The following is a 25,507-nucleotide window of genomic DNA, read 5'->3' as shown; positions in this document are numbered from 1 at the left end:
GCTGCCCGCACCGCTCGTGCCGGGACTGCCTCCGCCACTACCTGCGCCTGGAGATCAGCGAGAGCCGGGTCCCCATCAGCTGCCCCGAGTGCAGCGAGCGACTCAACCCGCACGACATCCGCCTGCTGCTCGCCGACCCGCCGCTCATGCACAAGTACGAGGAGTTCATGCTGCGCCGCTACCTGGCCTCGGACCCCGACTGCCGCTGGTGCCCAGCCCCGGACTGCGGGTGAGCGCGGGGGCGTGGCCCTGGGGCGGTGGCCGCGGCGGAGGGGACCTGGGGCCGAAGGCTAGACCCTGCGTGTGGCCGGCCGTGAGGGGCGGTCCTCCACGCACCGTGTGTGTGTGTGTCCGTGTCCCAGCGTGGAGGGAGAGGTGAGGGATAACCAGAGGAAGGGAGGCCAGGCGGCAGTTACGGCGGGTAACCGGTAACCATTGGCAAGCCCAGACGGGTGAGGTGAACGCACCCAGTACCCAACCCCTGCCTGAGGACTTGAGGTGGGGGTCGAGCAGTGGGTAAGAAGGGAGCTGTCCATCAAGTCAGGAGGCAGCCAGAGGCTGTTTTTGGTCCGGCGAACGCCCCTCTCCAGAGGAAGCGGGTATCTCTGAATGAGGACAGAGAGGGGATATCTGGCAAAGGACGGAATAAGAACATCATTCTGAAAGGGCAGCGCTTTGGAGGGGTGTGTCCAGTTGACTAGGGGCAAACTTCGCAGCGTTGCAGGAGAAGGTGTGCTCTTGCTGAGACCACCACTGCTGAAAGTTGGGATGCAGGTGACTGAAATGGCTCTAGCGGGAAAGGACAGCTCACTGGCAGCGCTCTGGGGGCAACCTGGGCATTGTGGTGTGTCTTCTGTGCCTGGCTATTGTGTGGCCACCCCAGTGGTCCTTACACTGCTGCCTTGGGCAGGGTGTGGAGTGGACAGACCCTTTCTTTGTCCAGAGAGGCAATGGGGGCACTGAGAAGGATGCCCAGAGATTGATATGATTAAGAGAAAATGTGGTTTCCCAACTCCTCCGATCTTGAGTTCTTGATGTTGCACTGTGTAGATGCAGAGACTTAATACCACCAGATTTTGCCATCTAGAGAATTCAGTGGAAAGCCCCCCACCCCACCCCCGGCGCCTCCCGCCCCCACCCTTTACTTTTAAAAATCTGATTGTGTTACTGTCAGTAATAGTAAGTTAATAATAACATCCCATAAATGGTTGCCTGCAGGAAAGAGGGACATCAGAGTGTGTCATTACCTGCTCTGTGACCTTGGCCGGATCATTTTATTCTTGTGTGTCATGTTTTGAGGACAGAAAGGGGCTAGGGACTCCTAGTAAAAAGCTGTATGTTCTTTTCTTTCAAAAGAACTAAGGGCTTTTAATCATAGCCTATATATCAAGGCTCTTTCATGATTTCCATGATGCTGCTATTTGTCTCCTTCAGAAGAAGCTGTCATAGAGTGTTTAGGCGGGGTGAAAGTGAAAGTGAAGTTGCTCAGTCGTTTCCGACTCTTTGGAACCCCATGGACTGTAGCCTATCAGGGTCCTCTGTCCATGGGATTCTCCAGGGAAGAATACTGGAGTGGGTTGCCATTTCCTTCTCCAGGGGATCTTCCCAACCCAGGGATCGAACCCGGGTCTCCCGCATTGCAGGCAGGCGCTTTATCGTCTGAGCCACCAGGGAAGCCCATGTCTAGGGGGGTAAGATGAGTTAATTTCTTATTATTTTTCTATTCTGCCAAACTTATTTAGAATGTATGTGTTATTTAAGCTCACTGAGATGAGGTTTCTAAATTACTTTGAAATGTGGTGGTCAAAGGTTGAGGTGTTTGTCTATGGTAGGTCACTTTCACTTTCAGTTATTAATAATAAGTATCAGAAAAAAACCTTGTAGGCCCTTGGAAAAGTTTGCTTTTATCTGGAGATCTGGTAGTCTTCCTAGCCTTAAGAGGTTAATTTATGTGGTATTGAAGTTTTACAGACAGTATTGATCTATTTTCTGAACTAAGGGAATATTTACTTAAGAGAACACTATTTGGTTCATTTTGGAACCAAATTTGGTTCATATTATCTCCTTTTTGAGATGTGAATTTCCTTGAATTTTAACTGAGAAATGTGGGATCACTGACATTTTATTTCTGGGAAAGTTCTCTTTTTGTTTATTTCTCTGAGTCAATCTCTGTCTTTGCTCACATCAATTAAAATGGACAGGAATTAACTTACAATCTTGATGATAACTCTACACCATTCCTGACTTGGAAGTTATTAAAGTATTAGGCCATTTTTATATTAATCAAGTATTGAATTACTATCATATTATCATCCAGAGTTTTTTTTTAATTAGTTAAAAAATTATAACAATTTTAATATAACTTTTAAATCTGTGGGTTTAAAGAAGGTGAAGTGTAGGGAGAGCAAGGAAACTAGCATCTGAGTATCCATGTGCCAGGCATACATAATTTAATTTGCTCCTTGCAACATAATAAGATACCTTTGATCTAGTTTTACAGATAAGGAAACTGAAGTTTAAATGAATTGAGTGACTTATTTAGGGTCATACAACTAGTGGGTGGTGGAACCAGGCTTGGAACACTGGTGTTAATTCCAACCAAGGCCAGTATGCTTTTCTCTCAAAGCTTTAGAAAGCACAAGCTTATCAGCATTATTGGGGATGCTACTGTTTGGGTCATTTCATCAAGTGTGGCCTACAACATTGAGAGAGCCAAAGAGGCTAGAATCTGGTTTCTTTTCTGATTCTTCTTGTTAACTGCCTCTTACCTACTTTTATTTTTCTTATCTAATATAGGCCTAATCTTTTCCTTCCTTGAGAGGCCTAATTGATATTTTCAGAGTGTTTTGAGAATTCAGGTGAAGATATTAGATAAACAGGGAGTAACTTTGTATTTCTATCACTTCTCAAATAGGTGGGGATGTGGCCAGTGGTTTTGCCATCTCTTTTTAATGTCATGAGAAAAATAGTTGTTTTGTTTTAATCAAACTGTTGTTCTTTTGGGTCAGATAAAAGTCATGGATGAGAACTAGAAGAGAAGCCTAAGACCCCAGTTATTTTTTCTCATACCTGATCATCTTACTGACCACAGATCAAGTTTCTGTCAGCCAAATTTATCAAGTTCTTTACTCTGTGTGTGTGTGTGTGTCTATTTGGTGGGGTGAGGGGAGCATATGAGTGATCTTACAGAGTTCTGATCACTAGTTTCTCTGTGATTGCTCATGATAAAAGCACTATATGTTAAAAGATTATTTGCTTATGAATATTTTTGGAACATAGAAAAAAGTCTTGAATTTTTCTTTTCCTATACTTGAATACAATTTTATTATATTCATAAATAAGGAAACCAATTTCTGTGGGAAAACTTTCACATTAATATTATTAAGTAGAGTATTACTGAAGGTAATCTTTCTTTTCTTTTTTTACTGTGCATGCACAGTTTGTGGGATCTTAGTTCTCAGACCAGGGATCGAACCCCAGGCCATGGCAGTGAAAGCTGCTGAGTCTTAACCACTGGACCACCAGGCAATTCCCACCAAGTATAACCTTTAAAACATGCTTTCAAATGAGATAAAATTCATTCAGAATACAGTTAACTGACATTTTTATAGTCCTTTATAATCTTCAGACTGTAACTGTTTTATGCAGGTAGATGGTGGTAAACTCATTTGATAAAGGAGAAGGCAGTTCAGAGAAGTTTAAGTGTGGGACCCAGTGTCTCACAGTTGATAAATAGTACAACTGATCTGCTATCCTTTAGAGTCTCTACTTAAGCACAGGGTCTTTTCAGAAACCTCCAAATCATGTAAACATGTAAGTGCCCTGTCTTTAAATCTTTCAGAAGCTCTAGATTGTTGTTGTTGTTCAGTCACTAAGTCATGTCCAGGTCTTTGCGACTCCATGAACTGCACCACGCCAGGCTTCCCTGTCCTTCACTAGCTCCCTGAGTTTGCTCAGACTCAAGTCCATTGAATCAGTGATGCTATCCAACCTTCTCATCCTCTGTCACCCGCCTTTTTCTCTTGCCCTCAGTCTTTCGCAGCATCAGGGTCTTTTCCATTGAGTCAACTCTTTGCATCAGGTGGCCAAAATATTGGAGCTTCAGCTTCAGCACCAGTCTTTCCAATGAATATTCAGGGTTGATTTCCTTTGGGATTGATTGGTTTGATCTCCTTACTGTCCGAGGGACTCTCAAGAGTCTTCTCCAGCACCACAGTTGGAAAGCATCAAATCTTCAGGGCTTGGGTTTCTTTATGGTCCAACTCTCACATCTATACATGACTACTAGAAAAACCACAGCTTTGACTATATGGACCTTTTTCGACTATACACTATCTAGGTTTGTCCTAGAAGACTTGAGGGTTTGGCAAAGGAGACAACAGAATATTTCCTGGCATACAGGGGGCAGATCTTCTGTACAGATGAATAGGAGATAAGACTGTCTTGACCTAAATTCTTTGTGCAGTCCACCACTTCAGCCTCTCATTGCTGCCTTTGTCTCCTGCAGAGTCCCCCTGCATACCTGTTCCCAGAAGGTAGTATTGTCTATTGGCCTTCCTAGACAACTGGACTGAATTATCTTAAAAACAGGAAGCTTCTGTTTGTCCCTAATACATTTATGAGAGAAGAGTAAGCTCCCTGAGCAAGACAGATTTCTCAGTCAGTGAGGGAGGATTTTTCCTTTCTGAAGCTTTCTTGAATCTTTTCTCTTAATTTAGCTCTTTAGCTTCATTTTTGCACCTCTGTATCCCCTACAATCCACCATTTACATCATCTTCCAGCCCAATGTATCTTTCTCATATTTGCCAAAGTATTCATTCTAAAACAGAACATTTTATATCAGTCGCCTGCTTAAAACTGCTCATACCTAACCTATAAGACGACTTCTTATGTCTTTAAGAACATATTATTTATATGATCTATCCTTATGATTTAAGAGCCTTTATGGTTTCCAACCATCTTTTGATCTTATTTTCTATTTTTCACCTACATCAGTATTTCCTCAGGGTATAGGTATTATTGAAAAGAAAAATGTGTTGGGATTGAATAAGCTTGGGAAATGTTGGATTGAACAAAATAAAGCAACCCTTATTTCTGAGCTCCTTAGACCCTTTAAACAATTCTGATATACACTGTAAATCTTGTTAATGCTAATATGCAGGGTAAAGAAACATGTTTGTTTTTGTTTTTTGATGACATCTTTAAAGCAGACCTGAAACTTTGGTTGTTTGTAGTTCTCTGAGCTCCTTTAACAGTTATTCTGGCCTGTCTTCTGTTAGTGTCCTTATTTAACACTAAATCTTGTGCTCTGAGTAAATTGAGAGCTCTTCTAGACTAAGATATCTATGTTCCAACTTTTTCTACAACTCTGAACAAAGTCTTTCAATTAGGTCCCAAAAGAATGGTATGAGTAGTTAAATTTTTGATAATGGAGGTAAAGAATACAAACACCACAGTTTTGAGAGGAGAAACAGATAAGAGAAGGGTGGGCAAGAAGAGGACAGACAGGTAATCAGCGGTCCTTTTCGGAATCATATGGTGTTGAACCTTAGGTGAGGTCTGAGTATTGCAAAAAGAACTTAGACATGGTCCTCTTGACAGGATGTTTGGCCTGGTGGAGGAGACAGACAGATAGTTATAAATGCAGTGTAATAGATATTGAAGAAAATACAAGTGTTCTTAGAAGATGAATGAAAGGTTTTGCATGATTGTGTCACTAAAGACTTCATGGAGGAGGTGATACCTAATCAGGGCTTGAAGAATATGAGTAGAAGTTTATGGTGGCTCAGACGGTAAAAGTGTCTGTCTACAATGTGGGAGACCCGGGTTCGATCCCTGTATCAGGAAGATCCCCTGGAGAAGGAAATGGCAACCCACTCCAGTACTCTTGCCTGGAGAATCCCATGGATGGAAGACCCTGGTAGGCTACAATCCATGGGGTCGCAAAGAGTTGGACACGGCTGAGCGACTTCATTTCACTTCACTTCAAACAAAGATGAGGGTAGAGAAAATTAGGCGTCTTAAACCAGAATGTTACAAGCAAATGCGTGGAGGTATGTAAATTCAGGACTAAGTCTGCGGTCTAATTTGGTTTGCCTCTGGATGTGCAGTGTGGGGAGCATGATCTGGGAAGTGACTTCAGATTGATCTGAAAAGGTAGACTGGATTCAAATTGGTAGGTCTAAGTATGCCATGCAAAGAAGTATAGATTTTAAGGAATTTTTTCTTTCTTTCTTTTTTTTTTGAAGGATTTTAAGCAAAAGAGTAACATTATGATAGATAAACTTTTGGCATTGGATTTTGGATTGGAGTAGGGAATAAGCAGACCAGATAGTCTTACAGTTGTCTGTTCAAGAGATGACATGGTTTTGAACTAGGGCAGTAAAAAGGAAGGTAGTGATAGTATGGCTCACTCGGCCTGTGTCATCCACCCTTATATATGTTCAGTCTGTTTGTAAAGAAGTTACATGGCCTGGAACAGTGAAGTATAGACATAATATAGGAACACATTTCTTTAACTACCAGGATTTGTTGGCACTTAATCAAATTTATACTAATGGGATTTCCATCCCCCCAGGCTAGAGTAAGGTATTGTGGTCTAGCCTGTCACATTATAATGTTTCTGAAGATGGCAAATTGACAGAATTAATAAGTTGTATGAACTTAAGAGGGAGAAAGGATGCTTCTGTTTTCTTGGCATCATGTAATTTCCTAGACCTTACATTTAGCTTCTAATTAGCAAACCTGAATGCTCTGTTGAGCTAAGAAAGCAGAGTAGGAGAGAGATCCAATGTAGGCCAGAGAAGAGAAAGAACAAAACAGTTTTTTTTTTCTTTTCTTTTTTTGACTACCTAGAGTAGGAGATTGCCCTATTCAGAATATAGGAATTTACTCCTCAAAAGGGCTTATACAGAATTTTAGGATTAAGTTACAATAATTGGCATATAGAAAGCCAATAGATACATAGATAAGTTTAAAAGATTGCTTTAGGGAAATGTAATGGCCCAAGAGAAGAGACCTGGGTAAAATAAAAAACCCAAAGAGGAGAGGGTCTCTATATCATTCCTTCAAAACAGGTGTTTTAAGCATGAATCAGTGTGCTAGACCCTGGAGATTAAAAAATGGTTGGTATTTTTTCTTGCTTAGTCTGGTTGGGAGAAGCATACATAAAAACAGATATTTACTGTATAATGTGTTAAGTATTGTGAAGTAATTATGCACAGACAGGAAGTGGGCAACCAACTGCCTGGAGAGGTTAAGTGGATTTTATAGAAAGGATGACATTTGAGCTGGTTCTTAAACAGATTAGTATTTGCCAGGGCAAGAAGTAAGCAAAGGGCATTTCAAGGCAGAAAGGAATAGAATATGCAAAGGCCAGGAAGTACGACAACATGTGCTGTGTATTTATACCATAACTTTCAGGGCAAGATCTCAAATGCAGTTTTAAAACATGTTTAGTTACACTTGAAAGCGGCAAGCACCTATACTTCCATTTTAGGGATAGAATCTAAAGTTGGGAGATTTTAATTAGCTCAGTGTCATGCAGTATGAGTCAGGGGCAAAGAGCCTAGACCAGGCACCCAAAAACCGGAATGCCAAGTCTCGTGCCCTGAGTAATTCTGTGTCACAATAATAGGTTGCTGTAGGTTCATGAGTATTTGAGGTTATTTTACTTCCTTCAGAATTCCACACCCAAAATTGATATTGTCAGTCCTATCAAATGTTTTTTAAAAAAAAAGAAAAAGAAAAATCTGTTAATAAATATTACTTCCACTATGTGAGGTAGAAATGTATCATGAAATGTTCAAAGGCTTCCTGACTGGCAATCTGTCTAATTTGTATTGTCTTGTCTGAAGTTGACTTAATACTTTTTTCTGAGATCACCTAGTACCTTTCTTATTTAACACAAAATAGCAAGCAAATCACTTTCTTCAAGAAAAATGTTGTTTATCTTTAGTAGTTATTTTGCAACTAGGTGGGATAAATTTGCTCAGAACTCCTACAGGATATGAATCATTTGCATTTATACATTGAACTCACTTTGCTCTTTTTGAAAAGTGTTTTAATACAGCCTGTATTGTGTAACATAGATGAAACCTTGTCATTGATATTTTCAGTGTCATTCTCAAATCAACTTGCAGAATCTATGATAAGCCTGGAACTTAAGTTGCTGTCATAAATATCTAGTGTACAATCAAATAAGCAAACTGTAAAATAGATCTAAGAAAATGCTATTATTCTTTTGTTTAAGTTGTTTGAGGTCTTTGGCTGTTGGAGGAGAGCATGGAATAGGGGATGACAACACCAAGCCTGCAATCGTTGAATTGTTTAAAAATTGTTTGAAAAAAAAAAAAATTGTTTGAACTTTCACTACTGCTGTCTTCCCTTCTTCGTTTGTTTAAATTACTTTTTTTTTTTAATTCTTATTTTAAATGCATCCACTTACTAGGGTAGCCTGTGCATTTAGTTGAGATTTTTAGAGTTAGAAAGGCTAATAGTTGTAAATACATTGGATTGTTTGTAGGAAAATAATTCTTGCTAAATAAACATGAATTGTAAGAAACAGTTAATTCTGGTTGGTGCTGATAGATTCTGAATTGTGTTTCATAACTAAGAATATTTTATCAGAAGGGATTAGGAGGAAATAATCGCCATATTCCATGTTGATTAATAAGACTGATGAGTGGTATTCTTGGATTCTGGAACCTGTCAAGAAAGAAGATATTTCAAGGTGTACATTCAAGTTGGAAAAAATTATGGAAAGATAAAATGAGCTTTCAATTGTCTTTCAGTCTGTCATCAGGTCAATTTCACTGTGAAACCTAAAAACGAAAAAGTATTGAAATCATAAAACTCCCAGAAGAAAATATAGGAAGAACACTGTTTGACATAAATTGTAGCAGTATTTTTTTTTTCATCTGTCTCCTAAAGCAGAGGCAATAGCAAAAATAAATGATCCTTGGACTTCCCTGGTGGTCCAGTGGATAAGAATCTAGCTGCCAATGCAGGGGACATGGGTTCGATCCCTGGTTCTGGAAAATTCCACATGCCCGGGAGCAACTAAGCCCACTTGTTACAACTACTGAGCCCAAGCTCTTGAGCCCATGAGCTGCATCTATTGAGTCCGCATACCACAACTCCTGAAGCCCATGCCCTGGAGAGTGTACTCTGCAGTAAAAGAAGCCGCCACAGTGAGAAGCCCCGAACCGCAGTAAAGAGGAGCCTCTACTCACTGCAACTAGAGAAAGCTTGTGCACAGCAACAAAGACTCAGCACAGCCAAAAAAAAAAATAAGTAATTTTTTTAAAAAGTATTTCTTAAAAAAAATAAATGAGACCTGATTAAACTTAAAAGCTTCTGTACCACAAAGGAAACCATTGACAAAACAAAAAGACAACCTACTGAATGAGAGAAAATATTTTCTAATGATATGAGTGATAAGGAGTTAATATCCAAAATATATAAGCAGCTCATACAAATCAACATCAAAAAAACAAAAACAGTCCAGTTGAAAAATGGGCAGACTTGAATAGACATTTTTCCAGAGAAGACATACAAATGACCAACAGTCACATGAAGAGATGCTCAGCATCATTCATTAATCATCAGAGAAATGCAAATTAAAATCAGTGAGATGTTACCTACACCTCTCAGAATGGCTATCATCAACATGGCCACAAATAACAAATGCCGGCAAGGATGCAGAGAAAAGGGAACCCTCATACACCGTTGGTGGCAATGTAAATTGTGTCACTATTATGAAAAACAGTATGGAGATTTCTCCAAAAATTAAAAATAGAATTACCATGTGTGCATGCGTGCTAAATTGCTTCAGTCATGTCCAACTCTTTGCTACCCTGTGTACTGTAGCCTGCCAGGCTCCTCTGTCTATGGGATTCTCCAGGCAAGAATACTGGAGTGGGTTGTCCTGCCCTCCTCCAGGGGATCGTCCCAATCCAGGGATGGAGCCTGTGTCTCTTATGTTTCCTGCATTGGCAGGCAGGTTCTTTACCACTAGTGCCACCTGCGAAGCCCCTGGAACCCAGCAATTCCATTCCTGGGTATTTATCTGAAAAAAAAAAAAAAAAACAACCCAACACCAGTTGAAAAAGATACATGCACCTTTATAGCAGCATTTATAACAGCATTATTTGCTGTTGCCAAAATATGAAAGTTGCCAAGATATGCAGTTGCCGAGATATAAGACTTCCCTGATAGCCCAGCTGGTAAAGAATCTGCCTGCAATGCAGGAGACCCCAGTTCAATTCCTGGATTGGAAAGATCTGCTGCAGAAGGGATAGGCTACCCACTCCAGTATTCTTGGGTTTCCCTTGTGGCTCAGCTGGTAAAGAATTTGCCTGCAATTCAGGAGACCTGGATTCGACCCCTGGGTTAGGAAGATCCCTGCAGAAGGGAAGGACTACCCACTCTGGTATTCTGACTTGGAGAATTCTGTGAACTGTATAGTCCATGGGGTCACAAACAGTCGGACATGAATGAGTGACTTTCACTTTCACTTTTAAGATATGAAAACAACGTAAGTGTCCATCAACAGATGAATGGATTTTAAAAATATGGTGTACGTATACAATAGAATGCTACTCAGCCATAAAAAATGAAATTTTGCCATTTTCAACAACATTGTTGGACCCAGAAGATATTATGCTAAATGAAATAAGCCAGAGAAAGAAAAATATAGATGATATTACTTATGTGTGCAATCTAAAAAATAAACTAGTGACTATTAAAAAACAGACACACAGATATAGAGAACAAACTAGCGGTTACCCTTGGGGGAGAGGGGAGGAATATGGGACAGACAGGATAGGGGCAGGGCATTAAGAGGTACAAACTACTATGTCTTAAAATGTTACAGGGATACATAGTACAACACAGGGAATATAGCCAAAATTTTATAACTATAAATGGAATACAGCTTAAAAGTTGTGAATCATTGTTGTACCCCTGAAACATATAATATTGTACATGAACTATACCACAGTTTTTTTAAAAGTATACTTGCTTTAGTTTTTTCTATTGTTCTTGATTATACAAATGTTCTGTCCTTTAAATAAATTCTGATTTCTCTAAATATAGCAAACCATCGAAAGGAAATAGTTTTGTACCCTTATTTATGAAACTTGCTATGACAAACTGTTCCCAAAGCAGCTTAAACTATGACTGAATACATGCTAGGAATTCAGGCTGAAAGTCCAGTTGTTAAGACTCTGTGCTTCCACTGCAGGGGACATGGGTTCAAACTCTGGTTGGAACTTTCTCACACAGAATATGCGTGCATGTTACACATATGTGTGTTCTTTCCTCTATATCATATGAACTGTGGGGTACACCAAACAGTGTTACCCCACTGGAACCAATGCATAATGTCTTAGCTTATTTATATCTTGTCCTATTTCCTTACCCAGGTATGCAGTTATTGCCTATGGCTGTGCCAGCTGCCCAAAGCTGACCTGTGAGAGGGAAGGCTGCCAGACTGAGTTCTGTTACCACTGCAAGCAAATATGGCATCCAAATCAGACATGCGATATGGCCCGTCAGCAGAGGGCACAGACATTGCGAGTCCGCACCAAGCACACTTCAGGTCTCAGTTATGGACAAGAATCTGGACCAGGTATAAGTTGGCGTAGTCTCATTTGTCTCTTTATTTGATATTTCATAATGTGAGCCCAAAGTTGGGAGAGATTACCTTAATGTATGATTCAAGGATTAGAAAGCAGAAACTATTTGCTAATACTCTCAATACTATATTTAATATGTAGCTTCTCTCTCTGGCCGTTTATAGGCTGTCCAACCCAGGTGAATTGGAATAAAGCAAAACTGAATTCTGTAGTTTCTACCTTCTTAGTAATATGTCTCAAATTGGAGAGCAGTTAGGTACTTTTGCTAGGGGCATTTTCAGTCCTTTCATCATGAGCAGAAAGACATTTAGTATTAGACCTATCCTGTTTTCCTACTAGCTTTAAGTACATCACTGTTTTTGGAAGTAGGGTACAGATTTGAGGAAAGCAAATGATGTTAGTATGGATTAATGATTAACCTTAAAAGGAGGAATATCACACATTCAGTTTCAACCTTGCCATGTCAAAGGAAACCTGTTTTAAAATGTCAGTGGGCTTACTAACTTTTATAAATGTGCTTTATTTCACTGATGTCATTTGGGAAAAGCTAGTAGGAAAGATTTACCAATCACTTTTTCCTGGCACAACCTAATCTCCTTTTTGTTTTTAATAGGTTAGTTCCTAGCTTGCTGTGAAAATTACCAGGTGTATGCTACTTAGCACACACAGTGTTTTTAGGTTTTGAATTTTAAAGTATCATGGCAAGAGGCTGTGGAGTGTGTTAACAACAAACCACAGTAATACTTGTTGAACCTGTGAAAGGAGTTTCCTGAACTAAGATTTTTCAAGACTTAAAGCCAAATGCAGGCTACAGACTGTTCTTCCTGTAGAACTGTGCTTTTAATTTGCCAGCCTATTGACTGCTGAAATTCCATTTTTCTTGGAACCATCTTTCTCCCTAGGGAAGTCTCTTTGCTCAGAGTGTGGCTCACGTGCTGTGTAAGATGCCAGTTTGGGGGATAGGCAGCTCAATATGAGACAGGATCCATTTTATGAAATTTCCTGAGGTCTAGACGTAGCCAGCCTTCCAGCGAAGTGGGTTTGCACAATCTGGAATCCTCAGTCAGAAATTCTTGACTGTCTCATTTCTTATGCATACTCCTGGGAATAATAAAACCAAACTAGGTTTAAATAGGGGTATTTTTCTACCCATTCTTCTTCCCTCCCCTCAGCAGATGACATCAAGCCATGCCCACGATGCAGTGCTTACATTATCAAGATGAATGATGGAAGCTGTAATCATATGACCTGTGCAGTGTGTGGCTGTGAATTCTGTTGGCTTTGTATGAAAGAGATCTCAGATTTGCATTACCTCAGGTGAGATGAGAATAATTTTTTTTTTTTGGAGTATAATTGCTTTACAATGTGTTAGTCTCTGCTGTACAATGAAGTAAATAAATCAGCTAAAATGTACACTTATATCTCCTCCCTCTTGAACCTCCCTTCTGCCTCCACCGTCCCACCCATCTAGGTCATCACAGAGCACCAAGCTGAGCTCCCTGTGCTATACTGCTGTTTCTCACTAGCTCTCTGCTTTACACACAGTAGTGTATGTATGTCAGTCCTACTCTCCCAGTTCATCTCACCCTTCCCTCTGACATCCTTTTACGTAAATCAGTAAGAGAACAAGACCATAAAAACAGTAGGTCCATTGTTTTTATTTATAATCTTCATCTCTTACTGATTGAGGGTAAAGGATGTCAAAGAGACATCATCTGTCCTCTCATTACAGCATTCAGTTCAGTTCAGTCGCTCAGTCATGTCTGACTCTTCGCGACCCCATGAATTGCAGCACACCAGGCCTCCCTGTCCATCACCAACTCCTGGAATTCACTCAAACCCACATCCATCGAGTCGGTGATGCCATCCAGCCATCTCATCCTCTGTCGTCCCCTTCTCTTCTGCCCCCAATCCCTCCCAGCATCAGAGTCTTTTCCAATGAGTCATCTCTTTGCATGAGGTGGCCAAAGTACTGGAGTTTCAGCTTTAGCATCATTCCTTCCAAAGAACACCCAGGACTGATCTCCTTTAGAATGGACTGGTTGGATCTCCTTGCAGTCCAAGGGACTCTCAAGAGTCTTCTCCAACACCACAGTTCAAAAGCATCAATTCTTTGGCGCTCAGCTTTCTTCACAGTCCAACTCTCACATCCATGCATGACTACTGGAAAAACCATAGCCTTGACTAGACAGACCTTTGTTGGCAAAGTAATGTCTCTGCTTTTGAATATGCTATCTAGGTTGGTCATAACTTTCCTTCCAAGGAGTAAGCGTCTTTTAATTTCATGGCTGCAGTCACCATCTGCAGTGATTTTGGAGCCCAAAAAAATAAAGTCTGACACTGTTTCCACTGTTTCCCCATCTATTTCCCATGAAGTGATGGGACCAGATGCCATTACAGCATAAGGAAGCTATAAAAACTTCCTCTGAAACACCCTTCCAATCATGTTTTTCTCCAGCTCAGCAACTTCCAGTGACTGTTTTCCCTTACCTTCCAGATAGAGTTCAACTTCCTTAGGATGGTTTTTAAGGTTTTTTTTACAGTCTGGCCCCAATATACTTTTTACTTTTTTCCATTTTGCTTTCATACATACTGTATCCCAGATTATGTGTGTCTCTTCTGTGCTCTTAGCTCCCTGACCGTTCATGTTCTTTCCTTTGCCTGGAATGCCTTCTAATCACCTCACCTCCCAGCAACCCCATTTTATCTCAACCTGTTCAGTTCTTATCAAGTCTTCAAGAGCCACTTTAAATGCCATTCCATCTGTGATGCCTTCCCCCAGCTTCTTCTGCCTCATTCTTCTTTACTGACATTCTTTACATGTTCCTTTATAAACACTATGACTGTTACTTCGTTTACATGTCTAATTTTGTTAAGCTATATTATGAATCTTAGGCCGATGTTAACCTTTTTACAGTACCTTGGATGTAGTAGTCATTGAAATATTGTCCTGAAGGAGGTAATATTTACAAATTTAACATTCATTGTGTAGATGAAACACTTTCATTTCCAATTTAGCAAACATTTGAGTACTTACAGTATACCAGTTATTACGGACCTAGGAGTACATAAGACGTGACCCCTAACTTTCAAAATTGCTTACCCTGTCTAGTAGAAAAGACAGCACAAAGGGAGTAAACAAAAATGGCTGGACTCAGAACGACTAAGTGTAAAAGTGGGCAAACTCAGAGTATGAAACTGCTGTAAAGGGTGTGATGAAATATTTTTATATCTTATCCCAGGAACATGATTTGCAGTATCTATATATGCCAAGAAAACTATGCAAATCAAAGAGAGTTCCTTCACTGCAGAATACAAAATGTTTGGATGAGATGTCAAGTGTATAGACTTACAGGTTCCTGTGTAGTATCACACAAAGAAGTAGGTTCATTTTGGTGGGTTAGAGAGGATGGAGTTCAGCAGAAAAGAATGGAAAAGAGGTTTCAAGTTTAGAGACCTGCCTTTACAAAAAAAATAAAGAGCCAGAACTCTAAATAGTTTCCCCTCATGCAATATATTCATTTCTTATAACCTTCTATAACTATTAACTCTTGCTCTTATCAAACTCTCTGGTAACAACAGCAGCATTTATAATATTGACATTAACTTTGGCATATTTCCTCTGCAGCCCCTCTGGCTGTACATTCTGGGGCAAGAAGCCATGGAGCCGTAAGAAGAAAATTCTGTGGCAGCTGGGCACATTGATTGGTGCTCCAGTGGGGATTTCCCTCATTGCTGGCATTGCCATTCCTGCCATGGTCATCGGCATTCCTGTTTATGTTGGTAGGAAGGTAAGATGTTGAGTTCTGTCCCTCTTCCATCTTCAGATCTGTTGGTAGAGTTTTGAAGGAAATGGGGAGGAGCTTATATTTCAGAGCTGCCTAAAAGCCAACTGGTTCTTGAATAATAACATTAATTTCTTAGATGGATTTTCATAAACCCCCAAGAGATCTAAAAGTTCTTTTTAACATCCTGGGCCTGGTTTGTCTCAGTGACTTAAAGGTTGAAATGCTTACTTCATTCCCCTACATTGTCTCTTGTATTAACTTTTTCATATTAGTTTATACCTTCCTGGGGCTTCCCTGGTGGCTCAGAGGTTAAAGCGTCTGCCTCTATTGTGGGAGACCTGGGTTCGATCCCTGGGTCTGGAAGATCCTCTGGAGAAGAAATGGCAACCCACTCCAGTATTCTTGCCTGGAGAATCCCATGGACAGAGGAGCGTGGTGGGCTACAGTCCACGGGGTCACAAAGAGTCAGACACGACTGAGCAACTTAACTATACCTTCCTGGTCTGAGTTAGATTAAAATGTGAGAAAGATGTCTCTTTGAGATGAGGGACTATGTTTTAATATAGATAACTTATAAGGGAATATTTACTTATCCTTTTTCTCCCCAGCAAAAAGATTGATGTCCTAACTCACTGACAGGTATTTTCTTTCTTCTTAGATTCATAGCAGGTATGAGGGAAGGAAAACCTCCAAACATAAGAGGAATTTGGCGATCACAGGAGGAGTGACTTTGTCGGTCATCGCATCCCCTGTCATTGCTGCGGTTAGCGTTGGTAAGAAGCTAGCCAAGATTACGACTCCCTCTACCACCTGGCCTCACCCCACCCCACCTACTCCAGTCAGCTTTCTGGCCTCACAGTTTAGCCAGCTGGCCAGATGTTTCACCTCTGGAGGCTCCTACATTTTTATGTCAGACCCACCTTGGGAGTTAACTCTTGTAGGCACTGTTATTGTTATTATTATCAAGCTTCCCTGGTGGCTCAGATGGTACAGAACCTGCCTACAATGTGGGAGACCTGGGTTTGATCCTCGTGTCGGGAAGATCTCCTGGAGAAGAGAATGGCAACCTACTCCAGTATGTTTGCCTAGAGAATTCCATGGACAGAAGGGCCTAGAAGGCTACCGTCCAAGGGGTCTCAAAGAGTCGGACATGACTGAGCAAATAACACTTCACTTTCGTTATTATTATCAGCCACGCTAAAGTATCAGAGTTTGGGATCTTTTATTCTTAAGTTAGTACCTAGAACTCCATCTGGCACATAAAAAAAGGTTGAATTAAAGGATATTACTTTAAGGCCTAGGTTTTCACCTTTTCTCTTCCCTCTCCACTTGCCATAAAACCCACAAAACAAAATTTTTATATACTTAATGCCTCATAGTATTTTGGGAGGCATGAGGGTTTGTTTTAGAATAATAATAAGATAACTCCATTTGCCAGGAGCAGGTCTGAGGGTTTGCCTGTATTAATTCATTTAATCCTCACAACAGCATAGTTGTGACAGAAGGTATAGTAAGTTGTCCCGTTAGCTGGGACATGAATCAGGGCAGTCTGATTTCAGAGTCTGGGCTCTTAACAGTTAAGCCTTTCTGCCTTCCACAGCAGTAAGATTTTAGAATTAACACTCAGGGGTGGGGCAGGGATCCTAAACCCTCAGTCACTTATTTCATGTTTGATTATTAATTTGTTCTGGGATTAGCATCTCAGCAATGAAGGGAAGTGGGGAAACGAAAGCAACATACATGTGCTGTGCTGGGCCCTATGCATGCATTGATCGTTGGCAGCCCAAGGAAGACATGTCCAAGGTTGTAATGGCTGGTAAATTGAATCCAGGATGCTAACCCAGGCCTTTCTGATTCCAAGTCCAGTCATCATTCTGTTAGACCAGGCTGCGTCTTTAGCACAGTCATATTCTTTCTTTGACCCTTTATAAAGTGGTTTGTCCGTCTTCACCTATGGGAAGGAGAATTCAGGACAGCTGCAACCCGATGGCTTGCTGACGTGTTTCCTTCTCTTCCCAGGTATTGGCGTCCCTATCATGCTGGCTTATGTCTATGGGGTTGTGCCTATTTCTCTCTGTCGAGGAGGTGGCTGTGGAGTTAGTACAGCCAATGGAAAGGGAGTGAAAATTGAGTTTGATGAAGATGATGGTCCAATCACAGGTAAAAGAATTTTCATTTCCCTTTGAATTTATGGGACACAAGATAAAAGTCAGTGAAATTCAGCACATTTTACAGAGAGATTGACATTGGATTACTTTGGATAATGAGCTTTATAGGAGGTAAAGTATTTTTAGCTTTTAATTTCTTTGTTCCAGAGTTATTAGGTTAATTCCTCTGGTACTTGCCTCTGTGTGGCAGGTACTCCAAGTAACTCTTAAATATGCTGGTAATAGTAAATTATATAAGTATAATAAAGTCTTATATCTGCACAATACTTTATAATTTTCAGAAGACTTTACACAGTTATTATTTCACTTGGTTTTTACAACAGCTCTGAAGAGAGAGGACTAGGGCTGTTATTATCCCCGATTAACTGGAACTTCTTTATGCCTTTGTCTCAACATCTGTTAAATGGGTTTAAGAACTTCTGAAGAGCTGGAACTGAAGCAGGTCTTCTGACTTATGCTTTGATATTGTTTCCACTTTACCATATTAACTAGCCTGAGACACAGAGATCCCCAGAGATTTTTCAGACTTCCTACTAGAATCAGCACATGACCTAAATGTATTTGGAAATATTTATGTTTGATTAGGTGGCATCTGTAGCATAATGGAAAGAATAGTGGACTCAGAATCACATGGTAGTATTGTGTGACTGACCATAGACAAGGCATTTAGTTCTAAGCTTTCATTTCCTCATCTAAAATTGAGGTTACTAGTCCCTATTTCTTGGGAAAATTAAATGTGAGCATATGTTAAAATACCTGATACATGGTGGCTGCTTGTAGATGCTATTCATTAAGTGAATAAATGAGTGTTTTTCTATATGACTGTTCTCTACTCTAAAGAGTCATTGCAAGAAGATGCCAGACCCTGTTTTGATGTTGTGCTATCTTCAATTGTGATGTTTGGTTCCATCCCCAGTGGCAGATGCCTGGCGAGCCCTCAAGAATCCCAGCATTGGGGAAAGCAGCATTGAAGGTCTAACTAGCGTACTGAGCACCAGTGGAAGCCCTACAGATGGACTCAGTGTTATGCAAGGTCCATACAGCGAAACAGCCAGCTTTGCAGCCCTCTCAGGGGGCACACTGAGTGGTGGCATTCTTTCCAGTGGCAAGGGAAAATACAGCAGGTAAGCGATTTCTGACAGAACTAGTTGGAATTATAAGAAGTAACATATCATGTTGAGCCATTTCTCTGTACCAGGCACGTCTCATATAGCATCTCATTTTAATCTAATCATCAATGGGGTTTTGGGTTTTTTTTTAACTTTTGCAATTAGAAAACAGGCTAAAAAGGTTGAGTGACACAACATAAAAATTCTGTTTTTCTTCCCACTGTACCATAGTGACTCCATATAAAGAATAATCTTGACTTCAGATCCTCCCTCTACTGTGTTAGGCTGCCTCTTTTAGGAAGGGGAAGCATGCATTTTTGTAGAATTCCCAAGACTGTGCCCTCCATTAGGCTTGTCACTGGCTTTTAGTTGAACAGCATTTATGCTGTATCTTGTTGGCTTATTGGTACTGTGACCTTATAACCTTCCTGTTCTGATTCCCATTTGATAAGAAAAATCAATTCTATACACTTGTGTTCAGAATATGTAAGTCTTTATGACTAAAATGGTTGTGACTTGGTTGGTTGTTTCACCAGGTAGATAAAACAGAACACATTCAGAGGAGCATAGCAGATGTTACGTGAGAAGCAGTTATTTGAATGCACTGGAGAAGAGAGGCCTGAGGAGGGGTAAAGGTGATACAGAACAAGGTACAGAGGTAGAGGAGATGCTTACCTTCAGGTATCGGAAGGGCCTTGAAGTGGAAAGAAGGATTAAGACTTCTGCCTCATGCCAAGAGATAGATTAAGATGATTCGGCAGAGGCTAGAGGGAAACAAATTTTGTTTCATTACAGTGACTGTAGGAAAAATCTGTATAAAGTCCAAAGAAGGAATGGATTATATCAGTAGATACTGAGCTCTGTACCTCTGGAAGTATTTGAAGTGAGACCAGAGGGCCAACTGGCTATTAGGAGGTCAAGCAGCAGTTGGCAGATGGGCTGGATCCCACACCTGAATGCGTGTCACTCGCTTGAGAGCCTTTTAAAAATAGATTGCAGTGCCCTATCCCAGAATTAATAAATTAGAATCTCCCAGAGTGGGACCTAGGAATCTCTGTTTTGAAAATTCTCCCCAGCTGATTCTAGCATAACCATTGCACAGACCAGCTTCTGGGAACCACCCAAGGAGATGGCCTTTGTGAAAGGCCTCTTCCAGTTCTGAGAGTGATCTATGGCAGAGCTGAAACCAGGACCCAGGTCTCTGACTCAATGCACTTCCCACTACACTGCCTCATTTTCCCGGACTAAGGCACATTCCTGAAGGGCATCTAAGGCTGGAGGAGCAGAGCAGAGACTCAGACAGCAGGATGGAGGTTGACTGAATGTGCAGCTGTAGGCTGCTGCTGACCTGTTGGTGTCTCCTGACTGTGGTTCTCTCTTGTTAGGGGATCCCGCCTCCACATGCTGGAGAATTCACTGCTGTGCTTTGTTAAAACCAACACCCCTGTAAATAAGCAGACATAATTGGGGACTGACTTGCTGAAACTGCAGCTTAGCCAGGCCAGCTGTTCCAGTTCTGTGAAAGCCTTTTATAGGAAGTGAATGAGTCAGATGGGTTTGACTGTGAAACCCATTATGAGGAAATACTTAAATGTGCAACCAAATGATATTGGAGCCAAGATAGGAAAAGCTATGGGTCCTCTGAGACACCATTGGGAAAGTTTGCTGCCGTTGTTGGAGGCTGACTCTTACGTGTCCTTGAAGCTGAATGTTTAAGTTCCTAGTACATGGAAGACATGGAGGGTAAAGTGTAAATGAGATGTGGCCTCTCCTCTTGGAGCTCACAACTGAGTGTGAGAGAGATGTGTAAATTGATTTAATACATAGGTAGTTGCTGTGAAGCACTTTGCAGAAAGTGGTTTGACGGAAGAAGGGAGGGAGATAATGGTTCCTTTGTTGTTAAGAACTGAGTATGAATTTGTCACATAGAGAAAGGAAACTTCAAAGAGAGGGACTAGCATATGCAAAGTCAGAGAGGTATACAATGTGTATAGGTGTGTAAGGGGAAAAAATCCAATGTGATTAGGATTTAGGATCTGTGGTTAGAGGTGGAACTGGAAACAGAGCTTGGAGGCAGATCAGGTAGACCTTAAATGCCCAATGGTAAGAGGGAGCCAAGAGAGGGGCTGTTAGAGTGATTAGGTTATTATCCACTTTGGCACTGATCTGAAAGTTGTTTGACTTGAACTTATGGCTACTGGAGACAGCACAATTGCAGTTACCCACGCGGGAGCTGTTAAGAGCCTGAAGTTAAGCAGTAGCAGTGGGGATGGAAAGGAGGGGACGATTTCAAAAGATAACTTTAAGAGAGAAAATGTGTGGGCATCTCTTTGAGCTATTTGGCATTTGGAGAAGATCAGATCAACTCAATTTGCAAGAGAATAATGTAAGAGGTATGTGCCAGGAAGCAGACTGTCTTGGAATACCCAGGTCTCATATTAACTTAAACGTCCCCTCTTTACACAGGTTAGAAGTCCAAGCCGATGTCCAAAAGGAAATTTTCCCTAAAGACACAGCCAGTCTTGGTGCAATTAGTGACAACGCAAGCACTCGTGCCATGGCCGGTTCCATAATCAGTTCCTACAACCCACAGGACAGGTATGTGAACAGTCAGATGCCTAGGAGAAGTTGCATTTTTTGGTTGAGTTTTGGCCCTAGAAGCTCAATGCCTCATGTTAGGGCTCTGTGTACCATACAGTGGGATACATGGTGTGTATACCCTGTGAATTCATTGAGCACATTCTTGGTATGGGAGTGTTTGGCATCTCTTGATTGATTCTTCTTGTTAGCACTTGATTTTTAGAGGTTTTTTCTTCCTTTTTCTTTTTTTTTTTTGGCTGTTTTAACAGTGTAATTATTCACATGGAACTTAACAGGCTAGATGGGTATTCACTGATGTCTGTGGCTCTATGGTTTCTGCTCTTACGTTGATCCTTGCTTGACGTGGCTCCTTGTAGCCTATTTCTCTATTTTTGAGAAGCTCGTGTATCTGGTATGGTGTGATTACAGCACTCCCTACTGGAGAGATTCTGGTTTCTTCTCATTGTAGCGGAGAAGTAAAAAGCTGTGACTCTTTCACTTTCATATTTTGAGGAAGATAGTGTGAGGTTCTGATCCTTACTTGAATTTTGGAAGCTCATTTTTAGTTGTTTAAAGAAATTGGCAGAATAACTAATAAGGATATATAGCAGAGGAAACTCTTTTCAATATTCTATAACGACCTATGTGGGGAAAGAATCTTTAAAAAGAGTGGCTGTGTGTATAGGTATAACTGATTCGCTTTGCGGCACAGCAGAAACTAATGCAACGTTGTAAATCAGCTATACTCCAATAAAAATTTTAAAAGAAATAAATTGTCAGAGATGTTTGTGTGCGTATTTTAAATCAGCAAGGAGATCTCATTGTTCTTCTCCATCTTATTTGAGTACTAGATTAAATTTTATTTTCTCTAAAAGTGAGCTCTAGTCTACTATTTACCTATTTTTTTGGACTTTCTAATCCTGAACCCACAAACTGCTTTTACCAACAGGTGTAGCATGACCCATGCATGATTCAGCAAAGTGGATTTTGTCTCCACAGAGAATGCAACAATATGGAAATCCAAGTGGACATTGAAGCCAAACCAAGTCACTATCAGCTAGTGAGTGGCAGCAGTACAGAGGACTCACTCCATGTTCATGCACAGATGGCAGAGAATGAAGAAGAAGGCGGCGGTGGTAGTTCCGGCAGCAGTGGCAACGGTGAAGAGGACCCCCCCTGCAAACACCAAAGCTGTGAACAGAAAGACTGCCTGGCCAGCAAACCTTGGGACATCAGCCTGGCCCAGCCCGAGAGCATCCGCAGTGACCTTGAGAGCTCTGATACACAGTCAGATGACGTGCCAGACATCACCTCAGATGAGTGTGGCTCCCCTCGCTCCCAAGCCGCAGCCTGCCCCTCAACACCCAGAGCCCCCGGTGCACCAAGCCCAAGTGCCCATATGAACCTCTCTGCCCCAGCTGAGGGCAAGACTATCTTGAGGCCAGAAGATGCAGAAGCCAGAGTATGAAGTGGAATGAATGCTCCTGTTTTGAGAAGCACACTTGTAACTGCATCTTTTGGAATCTTTTTGGGGGGCAGGGATTTCTGTACTTTTATTTCAGAGATTCTCTGGTCACAGGTTTTCCCCAGGGAAATTCTGAGAAATTTGCAGTTTCTTACCAGATGAAACATGGAAATTTTGCCCTTAGTTCCATGCATCCCCACATCTCCTTCGCCCCCCCTACCCTTTTTTAGTTTTAATTTATTGGTTAAACTTATGGTGGCAATCCGTGAGGTGTGTCAAAGAGTGTACAGATGTATGTGTGTATATTGTATGTATGCTAACATATTACTGAAGGACACATTTTAATAAATAAAAATTTCTGTCGTAATTCAGCTCCTCTCATTTTCCTTGGCTTGGATAGTCCTCCAGAGCCAAGTGTTTGATTGAAACAGACCACTACGTCTTTAACAGTCTATAAATCTGAACTTTCCTAATCCCAGGGAAGAAAGATGGTATTCTAACCAGACTGGAAGGAAGTGAAGTCGCTCAGTCGTGTCCGATTCTTTGCAACCCCACGGACTGCAGCCTCCCAGGCTCCTCTGTCCATGGGATTTTCCAGGCAAAAGTACTGGAGTGGGGTGCCATTCATATATAAACCCACGACTCCTAGCATGACAGAAAGCAAAGCCAAGATTGTCTTGGACTGTGTAGTCAGACTGAAGAATTAGCTGGAGTCAGTCAGATGCCCTCTAGAGGCAGCTGTGCAGTTTTCCTGTTAAGCTGTATTTACCCCTTTTTGCATTATACTCACTGTTAGAAATGTGCTTCCAAGGAGGGAAGGGGTGTCAGTTCTACTGGCTCTTCAGAAATCCCAGTGAATGTTGCATGGTTGTACGTTGGGGAACAGAGGATTCTTCCTAGATGAAGAAATGTACCTATTCTGCTTAATCACCAAGCAATACCTAGGTGTTTGTTATGCTTTCCAGTACACATTCCCTGTTGCAAAAAACAACTTTCTAGTTTTGCCAATCTAGTTTTAAGTAAGGGACAAAGGAATCTGACTAGAACTTGTAATGAAAGGAGAGAGGAGACATGCCATCAAAATCACAGCATATTTAATTTTATCTCATCTTATAAATTTGTCAGAATTGAGCTACTCCTTGGTTTTGGCTCTGTCGAGAATAATGGTCTTAGAAATGAATGTTCATACATAGTATAGCAGAAAAATTAAAAGATTCATGAGACCTGATGTGAGTTTCCAAATCTGGCAGTAATTTACTTTGTGACTGTTTGAATCAGTTACTCTCATGCCCCTAATTTACTGACTCTCAGACAGTAAGTGAGTATTTAAGGAGCTTCCAGTGCCAAACTTCTCTGTCACTTTAACCCTGGGCCCAGAGGAAGAATTGAAAACATCCTTTCCCCGAGGACCAGATGGCTTTCTGTTTCCTTTCACAGATGCACCTGCTCTTTGTCTTCCTGGCCTGTGCTTTACTACGATGAGGATGAGTCTGGACCACAGCCAGCTTGGAAGATTCTTAGCTCTTAGCACATTGCCCTGCACCTGGGCCGGGAAGTGCTGTTGGCGGACTTTGGGTCTCTGAAAGAATGCCCGAGAGGGTGTCTTTGTGAAAAAGGGAGCTTGTTGGGAAAAGGGCAGACAGTATGGGAATCTCTGAAATGCAAATTATCAACTCAAAGACTTGTATTTCTCTCAGAGCCTCATCAAGGGAGCAATTAACAGGATAAGATCAAGAAAGTCTTTTGAAGGGGCAGGAGTTTGCAGCCACAGCTGTATTCTTACCCAGATTCCAGTTCTTACTGCTGTGAGAGTTGTGTGAGTGTGTTTTCACTTAGCCAAAGTGGGGAGTTGTAAAGATTGTTAGATGGAGTACCAAAAATGGCTTTTGTTAAAGGCCCATGTGTATTTTTTTTCCTCTGGTAGGAATAAGAAGAAAAAAATTAAGGGAGATTATGGATGCCATCTAAAAAAAGCTCACAACTCTAGACCAGAGGCCATGAAAAACCAAGCTTATTCTAATCCTTTGGAACGTTGTTGTATCTCCTAGACATTAGCGGACAAAAAGACCCCTCAGCACCACCTGGAGGAGAACATGAGTAATGCGTGGGAAAAGTTGATGCTCGGCTTAGAAAATGGGGAAAGCTGAATTTCTTTGTACAGCAGTGTTCACTCATTCTGAAATACCTGTTTCAGGTGCAGGATGCAGCAATAAGGAAAACACAAAAATGCCTGACCTTGTGAAACTCACCCTGTAGTGGGAAAGGGCAATCGATATAAAGTCTGGATGAGGATAAATGCAGTGAAGAAAGCAGGGAAAGCAAAAAGAGTGGTAGATGGTGCTACATTAGGTAGGTACTGCGGGCCTCTTTGATAAAGGTACATTTTGTTAGAGGATTGAATGAGAAAGAACCATGTGTCTAGGCAAGAATATACCGGACATGAAGAATAAAGTACAAACACCTTTTGATGAAACATCTTAGTCTGTTTAAACACATACACACACCTACAGCATAGAGGCCTAAATGAATGGAACAGAGTGGACCAAGGAGGAGGGTAGTAAAAGGTTGAAAAGGTGGCTGAGGACAAGGTTGTGTAGACAAGGACATTTTAGGTTCCTCTGAGGCCAGGAGAAGTCATCTTCAAAGCCAGACAGATGGGGTGCTTGTGGTCAACTTTAAAAGGCTAAAACTGGGAGAGGGCATGTCTGGTCACCAACCCTACTTGGATGGGTCAATGAAAGAAATTTATGGAAATGAT

General features: G+C 41.2%; 1 protein-coding gene across 1 annotated transcript in view; it reads left to right on the top strand.

Moving 5' to 3' along the window:
- RNF19B (ring finger protein 19B) overlaps positions 1–23,120 on the top strand; it is a 23,698-nt gene extending 578 nt beyond the window's left edge. The window contains exons 2-10 of the mRNA XM_010837087.1: positions 1–229; positions 11,427–11,632; positions 12,815–12,956; positions 15,268–15,430; positions 16,086–16,200; positions 17,447–17,587; positions 18,512–18,719; positions 21,171–21,302; positions 22,284–23,120. Coding sequence (XP_010835389.1) covers positions 1–229; positions 11,427–11,632; positions 12,815–12,956; positions 15,268–15,430; positions 16,086–16,200; positions 17,447–17,587; positions 18,512–18,719; positions 21,171–21,302; positions 22,284–22,752 — 1,805 coding nt within the window. The 3' untranslated portion in view covers positions 22,753–23,120. The remainder of the gene's footprint in view (positions 230–11,426; positions 11,633–12,814; positions 12,957–15,267; positions 15,431–16,085; positions 16,201–17,446; positions 17,588–18,511; positions 18,720–21,170; positions 21,303–22,283) is intronic.
- The last annotated feature ends 2,387 nt before the right edge of the window (positions 23,121–25,507 follow it).

The sequence above is a fragment of the Bison bison genome, unplaced genomic scaffold (assembly GCF_000754665.1).
Source record: "Bison bison bison isolate TAMUID 2011002044 unplaced genomic scaffold, Bison_UMD1.0 scf7180017864068, whole genome shotgun sequence".
NCBI classification, from domain to species: Eukaryota; Metazoa; Chordata; class Mammalia; order Artiodactyla; family Bovidae; genus Bison; species Bison bison.
This window is presented reverse-complemented; position numbering and strand designations above follow the sequence as displayed.